Source organism: Bombina bombina, chromosome 2 (genome assembly GCF_027579735.1).
Source record: "Bombina bombina isolate aBomBom1 chromosome 2, aBomBom1.pri, whole genome shotgun sequence".
Lineage (NCBI taxonomy): Eukaryota > Metazoa > Chordata > Amphibia > Anura > Bombinatoridae > Bombina > Bombina bombina.
The window spans coordinates 537,088,414-537,102,997 of NC_069500.1; the positions used below are offsets into that span (position 1 = coordinate 537,088,414).

At 38.4% G+C, this 14,584-nt stretch overlaps 1 protein-coding gene across 2 annotated transcripts in view; it reads right to left on the reverse strand.

Annotated features, from left to right (window-relative positions):
* SYK (spleen associated tyrosine kinase) overlaps positions 1-14,584 on the reverse strand; it is a 316,009-nt gene that overhangs the window by 72,562 nt on the left and 228,863 nt on the right. For both annotated transcript variants that reach the window (XM_053702388.1, XM_053702386.1), the window contains 2 exons: positions 8,780-8,870; positions 979-1,147 (listed from right to left, as the gene is read on the reverse strand). In XM_053702388.1, the coding sequence (XP_053558363.1) occupies positions 979-1,147; positions 8,780-8,870 (260 nt within the window). The remainder of the gene's footprint in view (positions 1-978; positions 1,148-8,779; positions 8,871-14,584) is intronic.

A 14,584-nucleotide genomic window follows, 5' to 3' on the forward strand; every position in this document is an offset into this window, starting at 1 on the left:
AAATAGCTTATGTTAATATATGTAACATTTATTATTTATTAATCACGATTTCATTCCAAGAAATACATTTTTGGAAACACTTCTTGTTCTCACTGAAGGAGCTTCAGAACCATAGGAGACAATAAAATAGTCAACTTTTTTTTCCTATTAAGGGATATTAAACTGCTTCATTGTTGTAATAAAAAACACTAAGTAGTGGGTTAAACTTAATAGAAATCATTGCAATATGTAATATTGATGGATATAAAAATTATTTTAACATTAGTTGAACTATTTGTGCAGTGTCCATTACTTCCTATCACATCCCTACAAGGAGGCTGGTGTCTCTACAGGAAGGCTTATCTAACATGATTGCATAAATCTTCTAGAGTAACTTGAGCTGGATTACTATTTAGATAATGCTATAAAGACAGTAGGTCTATTTTGATCATGCTCAGAAGAAGCAGAATGCAACTTAAGTTTCTAAAATGTCTCCTCTCTTATCTCTTCCTGAGGGCAGTGGCTACAATGAGAAGAGCACATTTTGCAAGAAAATAAGTAAGTTGTTTGCTGTTTTACACAATGTGTTTCTTTTTCTTTTTACTTTTGATTTAACATATTTGTTTTTACTAAAGGAATATTGTTTCATATCCATTTAACAAGGATACATTTGCAAAAATCATTAGCAAAAAAATTAATTCAACTTATAGTTATTAATGAACTATTAACAAGAATGTAGGAAACATCAATGGCAATTGCTTAATAAATCATGTATTTAAAAGTGCCGTCAAATAACCTTTATAGTATTTCCTAAATGAATTAATTTAGGAAATATTATTATTTTTATCATTTATTTGTAAAGCGCCGCCACATTCCATAGCGCTATAATACTTAATTCATTTAGGAAATACTGTAAAGGTTATTAGACTGCACTTTTAAATAATAATAATGTTACTTTATGCATCTTCACCCAGGACTAAAATATATTTATACACTTACTTTGTAATCTTTAAGATTCCCCTTTTAACAGTTCCAAAATTTCCAGAACCAAGCTCTTGGTCAAGAAGAGTGAGTTGCTTTGGTAATATTTTGACAGTTTTTGGTTTCAACTCTTCAGGGTCTTCATATATACCTCGGTATACATCAGTGTCCATTGGCATGGCATATTCTAGATTATTTTGGGTAAAAAAAGTACTTAACACTTAATATCAAATTGTTTTTATTACGTGTTTACTAAGAAGTAAATTAATATTGCCAATATTGGGACAGATTACGAGTGGAGTGCAAAATATCGCTTACGCAATATTTGTGCTCCACTCAGTAATACAAGTTGAGCGCAATGCAAACGCAACCTCACGTTCACATTGCATGGAAGCTTTGCTCTCATGAGAGCGCACTTCCATAGGCTCCAATGGGAGCATCGTTCTCATGCTGTCAGACACAGCTGAGAACCTAGAGCAGCGAAGGGGGTAATTTGTGCAGCGATGTGCAGCACATTTAAAATATAAATGTATATGAATATATACATATATATTTATATGTTTATATGTGTATATACACATAACACATGAATATATATGTATATAAGCATATATATTTGCAGTTTTAGTCACCAAAAGACCGCTATGTAAAGCCACTTTTCAGTGCCGTTTTTTTTCTAACACCCCAGGCCCACTCACTTTACCCCTAAAAACTGCTTCGTACAGTTATGATTACAAAAATATATATATTTTTTTATTTTATTAAAGGCACTACACAGTTTATTTTGGGGGCAATTGGTCAACATTTTAAAAATTAATCAAAGGTCTGACCTCTGGTTAATTTTTGAATATCTAATTGCAACCCTGAGTTTATGGTAGCAATAACCAGCCACTTGTAATGGCTGGTTATTTATTGTGCGCCCATAAAGGGGCGAATGAGCCTATTTACGGGCGTGCAATAAATTAGCGCTCCACTTGTAATCTAGCCCATTATTCAGTATTCCAAATATTCCTAAAGCAATCATATTTGAGGGTCACAAGGAAAAGTGAGAAAGTTAGGAATCCCTTCTTTTGAGGGGTGCTGTGTGCATGTGGTTAATGTTGTATTTAGGGGGTACAGAAACCTTTTTAACGAGTTGTCTTCAAGTAGTAAATATAGATATCAATTAAAAGTGCATAAGACAACTCATTTGAATAAAGGTGCCCCCTCTTCATACATGGGCTTTGTGACCTTTTTTTAAAGAACGAGGGGAGATAAGGGCTCTGAAAAATACTCATGGGAAAAAAGATCCTTTATAAAGGAAATCACCATTACTGTGGCGATCACCAGCCTGTTACAGGGAGTGCGCCTCTATGATCACAAAAAACAAAACTTGTTTCATTAAATACAAGGACATCTGTTTAAATAACGGAAAAATAACTTTAAAATTGCAACAAATAAATACATACCCTTTAGAGATAGGTTATTCAATTTTTAGTAGTATCTCAATTTTACAACTTAAAGGGACATAAAACCCTGATCTTTCATGATTCAGATACAGCATACAATTTTATTTTTTTTTCCAGTTTTCTGGTATAATTTGAAAACATCAGCTGAGACAGTGACAGGAAGCATGTGTGTGTAGCCACCAATCAGCAACTAGCTTCCAGAAGTGCTGCTCCTGAAACTACCTAGGTATGCTTTTGAACAAAAGATACCAAGAGATTGAAGCAAATTTGATAGCAGAAGTAAACTAGAAAGTTAACTGCATGTTCTGTTTGAATCATGAAATATTAATTTGACTTTACTCTTTTTACAATTTATGGAAACACAATTATTGCACAATCTCATTGGTGATCTTCTTTGGAGCAATTAAATAACTAGAGATTTAATTTTATATTTTAAAGTATTGGAGTAAAATAGAATATTCTCATAACTATATTTCTAATAGATTTTATATGATTTTGGATTTAATGTATTACTTTTATTTCAGTATAAAAAAACAGAATTTATGCTTACCTGATAAATTACTTTCTCCAACGGTGTGTCCGGTCCACGGCATCATCCTTACTTGTGGGATATTCTCTTCCCCAACAGGAAATGGCAAAGAGTCCCAGCAAAGCTGGTCACATGATCCCTCCTAGGCTCTGCCCACCCCAGTCATTCAACCGACGGACAGGAGGAAATATATATAGGAGAAACCATATGATACCGTGGTGACTGTAGTTAGAAAAAATAATTCATCAGACCTGATTAAAAAACCAGGGCGGGCCGTGGACCGGACACACCGTTGGAGAAAGTAATTTATCAGGTAAGCATAAATTCTGTTTTCTCCAACATTGGTGTGTCCGGTCCACGACGTCATCCTTACTTGTGGGAACCAATACCAAAGCTTTAGGACACGGATGAAGGGAGGGAGCAAATCAGGTCACCTAAATGGAAGGCACCACGGCTTGCAAAACCTTTCTCCCAAAAATAGCCTCCGAAGAAGCAAAAGTATCAAATTTGTAAAATTTGGCAAAAGTGTGCAGTGAAGACCAAGTCGCTGCCTTACATATCTGGTCAACAGAAGCCTCGTTCTTGAAGGCCCATGTGGAAGCCACAGCCCTAGTGGAGTGAGCTGTGATTCTTTCAGGAGGCTGCCGTCCGGCAGTCTCATAAGCCAATCGGATAATGCTTTTAAGCCAAAAGGAAAGAGAGGTAGAAGTCGCTTTTTGACCTCTCCTTTTACCAGAATAAACAACAAACAAGGAAGATGTTTGTCTGAAATCTTTAGTAGCCTCTAAATAGAATTTTAGAGCACGGACTACGTCCAAATTGTGTAACAAACGTTCCTTCTTTGAAACTGGATTCGGACATAAAGAAGGTACAACTATCTCCTGGTTAATATTTTTGTTGGAAACAACTTTCGGAAGAAAACCAGGCTTAGTACGCAAAACCACCTTATCTGCATGGAACACCAGATAGGGTGGAGAACACTGCAGAGCAGATAACTCTGAAACTCTTCTAGCAGAAGAAATTGCAACCAAAAACAAAACTTTCCAAGATAATAACTTAATATCTACGGAATGTAAGGGTTCAAACGGAACCCCTTGAAGAACTGAAAGAACTAGATTTAGACTCCAGGGAGGAGTCAAAGGTCTGTAAACAGGCTTGATCCTAACCAGAGCCTGAACAAATGCTTGAACATCTGGCACAGCTGCCAGTCTTTTGTGAAGTAAAACAGATAAAGCAGAGATCTGTCCCTTCAGAGAACTTGCAGATAATCCTTTCTCCAAACCTTCTTGTAGAAAGGATAGAATCTTAGGAATTTTTATCTTGTTCCATGGGAATCCTTTAGATTCACACCAACAGATATATTTTTTCCATATTTTATGGTAAATTTTTCTAGTTACAGGCTTTCTAGCCTGAATCAGAGTATCTATTACAGAATCTGAAAACCCACGCTTTGATAAAATCAAGCGTTCAATCTCCAAGCCGTCATTTGGAGGGAAACCAGATTCGGATGTTCGAATGGACCCTGAACAAGAAGGTCCTGTCTCAAAGGTAGCTTCCATGGTGGAGCTGATGACATATTCACCAGGTCTGCATACCAAGTCCTGCGTGGCCACGCAGGAGCTATCAAGATCACAGAGGCCCTCTCCTGATTGATCCTGGCTACCAGCCTGGGGATGAGAGGAAACGGTGGGAATACATAAGCTAGGTTGAAGGTCCAAGGTGCTACTAGTGCATCTACTAGGGTCGCCTTGGGATCCCTGGATCTGGACCCGTAGCAAGGAACCTTGAAGTTCTGACGAGACGCCATCAGATCCATGTCTGGAATGCCCCATAATTGAGTTATTTGGGCAAAGATTTCCGGATGGAGTTCTCACTCCCCCGGATGGAATGTCTGACGACTCAGAAAATCCGCTTCCCAATTTTCCACTCCTGGGATGTGGATCGCAGACAAGTGGCAGGAGTGATCCTCCGCCCATTGAATTATCTTGGTCACTTCTTTCATCGCCAGGGAAGTCCTTGTTCCCCCCTGATGATTGATATATGCAACGGTCGTCATGTTGTCTGACTGAAACCTTATGAATTTGGCCTTTGCTAGTTGAGGCCAAGCTCTGAGAGCATTGAATATCGCTCTCAGTTCCAGAATGTTTATCGGGAGAAGAGACTCTTCCCGAGACCATAGACCCTGAGCTTTCAGGGATTCCCAGACCGCGCCCCAGCCCACTAGGCTGGCGTCGGTCGTGACAATGACCCACTCTGGTCTGCGGAAGCTCATTCCCTGTGACAGATTGTCCAGGGTCAGCCACCAACGGAGTGAATCTCTGGTCTTTTGATCTACTTGAATCGTTGGAGACAAGTCTGTATAATCCCCATTCCACTGTCTGAGCATGCACAGTTGTAATGGTCTTAGATGAATTCGTGCAAAAGGAACTATGTCCATTGTTGCAACCATCAATCCTATTACTTCCATGCACTGCGCTATGGAAGGACGAGAAACAGAATGAAGTACTTGACAAGAGCTTAGAAGTTTTGATTTTCTGACCTCTGTCAGAAAAATCCTCATTTCTAAGGAATCTATTATTGTTCCCAAGAAGGGAACTCTTGTTGACGGGGACAGAGAACTTTTTTCTTTGTTCACCTTCCATCCGTGAGATCTGAGAAAGGCTAGGACGATGTCTGTATGAGCCTTTGCTTTTGACAGGGACGACGCTTGAATCAGGATGTCGTCCAAGTAAGATACTACTGCAATGCCCCTTGGTCTTAGAACCGCTAGAAGGGACCCTAGTACCTTTGTGAAAATCCTTGGAGCAGTGGCTAATCCAAATGGAAGTGCCACAAACTGGTAATGCTTGTCCAGAAAAGCGAACCTTAGGAACTGATGATGTTCCTTGTGGATAGGAATATGTAGGTACGCATCCTTTAAATCCACGGTAGTCATAAATTGATTTTCCTGGATAGTAGGTAGGATCGTTCGAATAGTTTCCATTTTGAACGATGGTACCCTGAGAAATTTGTTTAGGATCTTTAGATCCAAAATTGGTCTGAATGTTCCCTCTTTTTTGGGAACTATGAACAGATTGGAATAAAATCCCATTCCTTGTTCTCTTATTGGAACTGGATGTATCACTGTCTTCTACACAATGTAAGAATGCCTGTCTCTTTATTTGGTTTGAAGATAATTGAGACCTGTGGAACCTTCCCCTTGGGGGTAGTTCCTTGAATTCCAGGAGATAACCTTGAGAAACTATTTCTAGCGCCCAAGGATCCTGAACATCTCTTGCCCAAGCCTGAGCAAAGAGAGAAAGTCTGCCCCCCACTAGATCCGGTCCCGGATCCGGGGCTATCCCTTCATGCTGTTTTGGTAGCAGTGGTAGGCTTCTTGGCCTGCTTACCCTTGTTCCAGCCTTGCATTGGTTTCCAGGCTGGTTTGGGTTGTGAAGTATTACCCTCTTGCTTAGAGGATACAGAATTAGAGACTGGTCCGTTTCTGCGAAAGGGACGAAAATTAGGCTTATTATTAGCCTTAAAAGACCTATCCTGTGGGAGGGCGTGGCCCTTTCCCCCAGTGATGTCTGAAATAATCTCTTTCAAATCAGGTCCAAATAATGTTTTACCTTTGAAAGGAATGTTAAGCAATTTTGTCTTGGAAGACACATCCGCTGACCAAGACTTTAGCCAAAGCACTCTGCGCGCCACGACAGCAAACCCTGAATTTTTCGCCGCTAATCTAGCTAATTGCAAAGCGGCATCTAAAACAAAAGAGTTAGCCAATTTAAGTGCTTGAACTCTGTCCATAACCTCCTCATACGAAGATTCTTTACTGAGCAATTTTTCTAGTTCCTCGAACCAGAAACACGCTGCCGTAGTGACAGGAACAATGCATGAAATTGGTTGTAGAAGGTAACCTTGCTGTACAAAAATCTTTTTAAGCAAACCCTCTAATTTCTTATCCATAGGATCTTTGAAAGCACAACTATCTTCGATAGGAATAGTAGTGCGTTTGTTTAGAGTAGAAACCGCCCCCTCGACCTTGGGGACTGTCTGCCATAAGTCCTTTCTGGGGTCGACTATAGGAAATAATTTCTTAAATATAGGGGGGGGAACAAAAGGTATGCCGGGCCTTTCCCACTCTTTATTTACTATGTCCGCCACCCGCTTGGGTATAGGAAAAGCGTCGGGGGGCACCGGAACCTCTAGGAACTTGTCCATCTTACATAATTTCTCTGGAATGACCAAATTGTCACAATCATCCAGAGTAGATAACACCTCCTTAAGCAGTGCGCGGAGATGTTCTAATTTAAATTTAAATGTCACAACATCAGGTTCAGCTTGATGTGAAATTTTTCCTGAATCTGAAATTTCTCCATCAGACAAAACCTCCCTCATGGCCCCTTGAGATTGGTGTGAGGGTATGTCAGAACAGTTATCATCAGCGTCCTCTTGCTCTTCAGTGTTTAAAACAGAGCAATCGCGCTTTCTCTGATAAGTAGGCATTTTGGATAAAAGATTTGCTATGGAGTTATCCATTACAGCCGTTAATTGTTGCATGGTAATAAGTATTGGCGCACTAGATGTACTAGGGGCCTCCTGTGTGGGCATAACTGGTGTAGACACAGTAGGGGATGATGTAGTATCATGTTTACTCCCCTCATTTGAGGAATCATCTTGGGCAATATCATTATCTGTTGCATTACTGTCCTTACTTTGTTTGGACACTATGGCACAATTATCACATAAATTTAAATGGGGAGACACATTGGCTTTCATACATATAGAACATAGCTTATCTGATGGTACAGACATGTTAAACAGGCTTAAACTTGTCAACAAAGCACAAAAAACGTTTTAAAATAAAACCGTTACTGTCACTTTAAATTTCAAACTGAAAACACTTTATTACTGAATATGTGAAAAAGTATGAAGGAATTGTTCAAAATTCACCAAAATTTCACCACAGTGTCTTAAAGCATTAAAAGTATAGCTTTAACCCTTAAATTAACGGAACCGGAGCCGTTTTTACATTTAACCCCTATACAGTCCCAGAATGAGGCTCTGTCTATAACTAGAAAGGCCCCCATCTGAAAAAGGTGTCCAACACAGTGCCTGCCGTTTTTCTAAACGTTCCCCAAGATTATAATACCAATAATTAGTTAGAATCTGCATAATATGCCTAGTAAAGCAATTGTTTTAGCCCAGAAAAATGTCTACCAGTTTTTAAGCCCTTTTTGAAGCCCTTTATTCTTTTATGTTTAACTAAGAAAATGGCTTACCGGTCCCCATGAGGGGAAATGACAGCCTTCCAGCATTACATGGTCTTGTTAGAAATATGGCTAGTCATACCTTAAGCAGAAAAGACTGCTAACTGTTTCCCCCAACTGAAGTTACTTCATCTCAACAGTCCTGTGTGGAAACAGCAATCGATTTTAGTTACTGTCTGCTAAAATCATCTTCCTCTTACAAACAGAAATCTTCATCCTTTTCTGTTTCAGAGTAAATAGTACATACCAGCACTATTTTAAAATAACAAACACTTGATAGAAGAATAAAACTACATTTAAACACCAAAAAACTCTTAACTATCTCCGTGGAGATGTTGCCTGTGCAACGGCAAAGAGAATGACTGGGGTGGGCGGAGCCTAGGAGGGATCATGTGACCAGCTTTGCTGGGACTCTTTGCCATTTCCTGTTGGGGAAGAGAATATCCCACAAGTAAGGATGACGCCGTGGACCGGACACACCAATGTTGGAGAAATAATATTAATATAAATGATATTAAACAATATCTAGACAAGTATTATTTCAGATGAAACATGCATATTCATGTTACCGTATTTATGTACTTTACCTGCTTCAGATTTGGTTGATTTTGGTCTCCGTACATATGGATTTAGTGACGAGACACTTGCAGAAAGATTCATAGCTGGATGAGCAGCTTGCTAAAATTAATATTTAAAAATCAAACATTAAATACATGTTTGTAAAATCAGTATTGCAAACTTTGAGAAAAGCAATCATTGTTAGAATTGTTAGAATGGTACATATATTTAAAAAACAAACAAACACAAAAATAAAAAAAAAACAATCACCTAGATACTTTTGCGTTAGAGGCTATGTGTTGCTAATGAGCAGTTTTCTCTCACCGCTCACTTACCTGCAGCGCTGGTATTATGGGTTTTTACAAACCCGGCGTTAAAAGACAAGAAGTGAGCGTTGAGCAAAATGTTGCTTATTACTGCACTCCAATACCAGCGCTGCTTAAATCAGGGGTGAGCTGGTCATACGTGCTTGTCCACGATTTTCCCATAGGAATCAACGGGGAGAGACGGCTGAGAAAAAGTCTAACACCTGCAAAAAAGCAGCGTATAACTCAGTAACGCAGCCCCATTGATTCCTATGGGGAAATAAAAGTTATGTTTACACCTAACACTCTAACATGACTCGAGTCTAAACACCTCTAATCTTACACTTATTAACCCCTAATCTGCTGCCCCCGACATCAACTACACCTGCATTATATTTATTAACCCCTAATCTGCCGCTCCGGACACCGCCGCCACCTACATTATACTTATGAACCACTAATCTGCTGCTCCCAAAATCGCCGACACCTATATTATATTTATTAACCCCTAATCTGCCGCCCCCAATGTCGTCGCAAACTACCAACACTTATTAACCCCTAATCTGCCGCCCCCAACGTCGCTGCCACTATAATAAACATATTAACCCCTAAACCGCCACACTCCTGCCTCGCAAACACTAGTAAAATAATATTAACCCCTAATCTGCCATCCCTAACATTGCCACCACCTACCTACATTTATTAACCCCAATCTGCCGCCCCCAACGTCACTGCCACTATACTAAATGTATTAACCCCTAAACCTAAGTCTAACCCTAACCCTAACACCCCCTAACTTAAATACAATTACAATAAATCTAAATAAAAATTACTATCATTACCTAAATAATTCCTATTTAAAACTAAATACTTACCTATAAAATAAACCCTAAGCTAGCTACAATATAACTAATAGTTACATTGTAGCTATCTTAGGGTTTATTTTTATTTTACAGGCAAGTTTGTACTTATTTTAACTAGGTAGAAAAGTTATTAAACAGTTATTAAATATTTAATAACTACCTAGCTAAAATAAATACAAAAGTACCTGTAAAATAAAACCTAACCTAAGTTACAATAACACCTAACACTACACTATAATTAAATAAATTAACTAAATTAACAACAATTAAATAAATTAAATTAGCAAAAGTACAACCCCCCCCCCCCACTAAGTTACGGAAAATAATAAACAAATTACAAGATATTTAAACTAATTACACCTAAATATAATAACCCTATCAAAATAAAAAAAGCCCCCAAAAATAAAAAAAACCTAGCCTAAACTAAACTATCAATAGCCCTTAAAAGGGCCTATTGCGGGGCATTGCCCCAAAGTAATCAGCTCTTTTACCTGTAAAAAAAAATACAAACACCTCCCCCCCAACAGTAAAACCCACCACCCACACAACCAACCCCCCAAATAAAATACTAACTAAAAAAAAATCTAAGCTCCCCATTGCCCTGAAAAGAGCATTTGGATGGGCATTGCCCTTAAAAGGGCAGTTAGCTCTTTTGCGGCCCAAACCCTAATCTAAAAAATAAAATCCACCCAATACACCCTTAAAAAAACCTAACACTAACCCCCGGAAGATCAACTTACTGTTCTGAAGACCGAACATCCATCCTCAAGGAAGCGGCAGAAGTCTTCATCAAACCAGGCCGAAGTCCTCAATGAAGCCGGGAGGAGTCTTTATCCATGGGTGAAGTGGTCCTCCAGACGGGCAGAAATCTTCATCCAGACGGCATCTTCTATCTTCATCCTTCCGGCGCAGACCGGGTTCATCTTCAAGACATCTGACGCGGAGCATCCAGTTCAAACGAAGTCTTCTTAATGAATGATGATTCCTTTAAGTGACGCCATCCAAGATGGCATCCCTTAGATTCTGATTGGCTGATAGAATTCTATCAGCCAATCGGAATTAAGGTATAAAAAATCCTATTGGCTGATGCAATCAGCCAATAGGATTGAAGTTCAATCCTATTGGCTGATCCAATCAGCCAATACGATTGAGCTCGTATTCTATTGGCTGATTGAATCAGCCAATAGGATTTTTTATACCTTAATTCCGAAATAATCAGCCAATCGGAATCTAAGGGACACCATCTTGGATGACGTCACTTAAAGGAACCATCATTCAGTAAGAAGACTCCGGATGAAGAGAATGCTCCACGTCGGATATCTTGAAGATGGACCCGCTCCGCTTCGGATGGATGAAGATAGAAGATGCCATCTGGATGAAGACTTTTGCCCGTCTGGAGGACCACTTAGCCCGGCTTGGATGAAGACTTCTCCAGGCTTCATTGAGGACTTCAGCCGGGTTGGATGAAGACTTCTGCCGCTTCCTTGAGGATGGATGTCCGGTCTTCAGAACAGTAAGTCGATCTTCAGGGGGTTAGTGTTAGGTTTTTTAAGGGTGTATTGGGTGGGTTTTATTTTTTAGATTATGGTTTGGGCCACAAAAGAGCTAACTGCCCTTTTAAGGGCAATGCCCATCCAAATGCCCTTTTCAGGGCAATGGGGAGCCTAGGTTTTTTTTAGTTAGTATTTTATTTAGGGGGTTGGTTGTGTGGGTGGTGGGTTGTACTGTTGGGGGGGTTGTTTGTATTTTTGTTTACAGGTAAAAGAGCTGATTACTTTGGGGCAATGCCTTGCAAAAGGCCCTTTTAAGGGCTATTGATAATTTAGTTAAGGCTAGGTTTTTTTTTATTTTGGGGGGCTTTTTTTATTTTGATAGGGCTATTAGATTAGGTGTAATTAGTTTAAATATCTTGTAATTTGTTTATTATTTTCTGTAATTTAGTGTTTTTTCTGTACTTTAGCTAATTTAATTTATTTAATTGTTGTTAATTTAGTTAATTTATTTAATTATAGTGTTATAGTGTATTTTTTTACAGGTACTTTTGTATTTATTTTAGCTAGGTAGTTATTAAATAGTTAATAACTATTTAATAACTATTCTACCTAGTTAAAATAAGTACAAACTTGCCTGTAAAATAAAAATAAACCCTAAGATAGTTACAATGTAACTGTTAGTTATATTGTAGCTATCTTAGAGTTTATTTTATAGGTAAGTATTTAAGTTTAAATAGGAATAATTTAGGTAATGATAGAAATTTTTATTTAGTTTTATTGTAATTATATTTAAATTAGGGGGTGTAAGGGTTAGGGTTAGACTTGGGTTTAGGGGTTAATACATTTAGTATAGTGGCGGCGACGTTGGGGACGGCAGATTAGGGGTTAATAAGTGTAGGTAGGTCGCGGCGATGTTAGGGACAGCAGATTAGGGGTTAATATTATTTAACTAGTGTTTGCGAGGCAGGAGTGCGGCGGTTTAGGGGTTAATATGTTTATTATAGTGGCGGCGATGTCCGGAGCCTCGGTTTAGGGGTTAATAGGTAGTTTATGGGTGTTAGTGTAATTTTTAGAACTTTAGTTATGAGTTTTATGTTACGGCGTTGTACCATAAAACTCTTAACTACTGACTTTTAAATGCGTTAGGGATCTTGGAGGTAGAGGGCGTACCGCTCACTTTTTGGCCTCCCAGGACAGACTCGTAATACCGGCGCTATGGAAGTCCCATAGAAAAAATGGTTTATGAAGTTTACGTAAGTCGTTTTGCGGTAAGGCCAAAAAAGTCTGCGGGGACCCTAAACCTGCAAGAATCGTAATACCTGCGGTAGTGAAAAAGCAGACCCGGCTAACACTGCTTTTTCAGTTTACCGCAAAACTCATAATCTAGGTGAATATGTTTTATTTAATGCATCTTAAAACTAACTATAACATATTTATTTCTTATCTAAAACAAACTATACATTTGGCTCTTTTGATGATAACTGTTACAGTGTTTCTTTGCAAAATAATTACAAAAAAAATATATTTTTAAATTAAATTAAAATCAGCTTATATTTATTTAAGACAGCACATTTTAAACATTACAAAATCATGAAAAAAATGTATTTTAAATAATATTCAATTAAGTTAAAAAAAATAAAGTTTATGAGAAAGTAAGTAGTTTCCTATACATACCAGCATTGAGACCGTAAGATGTTGGGACTGGGAAGTTCAGGGCTGAATTGAGTATTCCTTGGCCATGACTATACATGGTACAGGCAGGTTTTACCATATCTTTGATTTGGGAAGTGCCATGTTTTTTTTTTATATCTGGCACAGCATTTAGTGACAATGCTGAAAAATGCAGTACAGTTGGAAATCCTATGCATCTTGAAGGGTTTTAAAGGGACATGAAACCCAATTTTTTTCTTTCATGATTTCTAGAAGAGCATACAATTTTTAACCTCTTTCCAATTTACTTCTATTATCTAATTTGCTTCATTCTCTTGATATCCTTTGTTTAAAATCATATCTAAATAGGCTCAGTAGTTGCTTTATTGGCTGCACATAGATGCCTCATGTGACTGGCTCAGCAATGTGCATTGCTATTTCTTCAACAAAGGATATCTAAAGAATGAAGCAAATTAGATAACAGAAGTAAATTAGAATGTTGTTTAAAATTGTATTCTCTATCTGAATCATGAAGAAAAAAAATGGGTTTCATGTCCCTTTAAGTAACCACTCAGTGAAATGTATCATCTTGCAGTAAGCTGGTCCTGTTTGCAATTCACTTAGAAAGCATTTCTAGCAGCATGATCTCAAAATGCTAGTGTTAGAAAAACATATAATATTTTCCATAATTAAAAAAGATATTTATGGAGCTTTGAGAAGCTAAATAATTTTTACTTAATAGAAAGACAATTCTTGCAAAAGAGACAAATGTTCAACAGCTTGTGCTCTAGTGGAGTCGATATGCAGAGACCCCATTGTGAGATCAGTTTATGTTATGTAAACAGGTCTGCATGGTGTGTATTACTGATGTTTCATTAAACAAAAACTATTTGTAATGTTTAAAATATTCTTTTCAATGGCAGATATTACATCATAATTTTCGCCCTCCCTTTAAATTTGTCTGAAAACTGGATATAAAGATATATTAATGTTACGTTAGTAAATATTATTTTTTTTTCTCAATATACCTTTAAAAAACCTTGGCCTAGATTACGAGTTTTGCGTTAGAGGCTGTGCGGTGCTAACGAGCAGTTTTCCTAACCGCTCACTTACCTGCAGCACTGTTATTACGAGCTTTCAGAAAGCTGTCGTTAAAAGACAAGAAGTGAGTGTAGAGCAAAATTTTGCTCATTACCGCACTCCAATACCAGCGCTGCTTAAGTCAGCGGTGAGCTGGTCGTACCTGCTCATGCACGATTTCCCCATAGGAATCAACGGGGAGAGCCGGCTGAACAAAAGTTTAACACCTGCAAAAAAGCAGCGTAAAACTCCTTAACGCAGCCCCATCGATTCCTATCCCGAACACTGCCGCCACCTACATTATACTAATGAACCCCTAATCTGCCGCTCCGGACACCGCCGCCACCTACATTATACTTATTAACCCTTAATCTGCCGCTCCGGACACCGCCGCCACCTACATTATACTTATGAACCCCTAATCTGTCGCTCCGGACACTGCC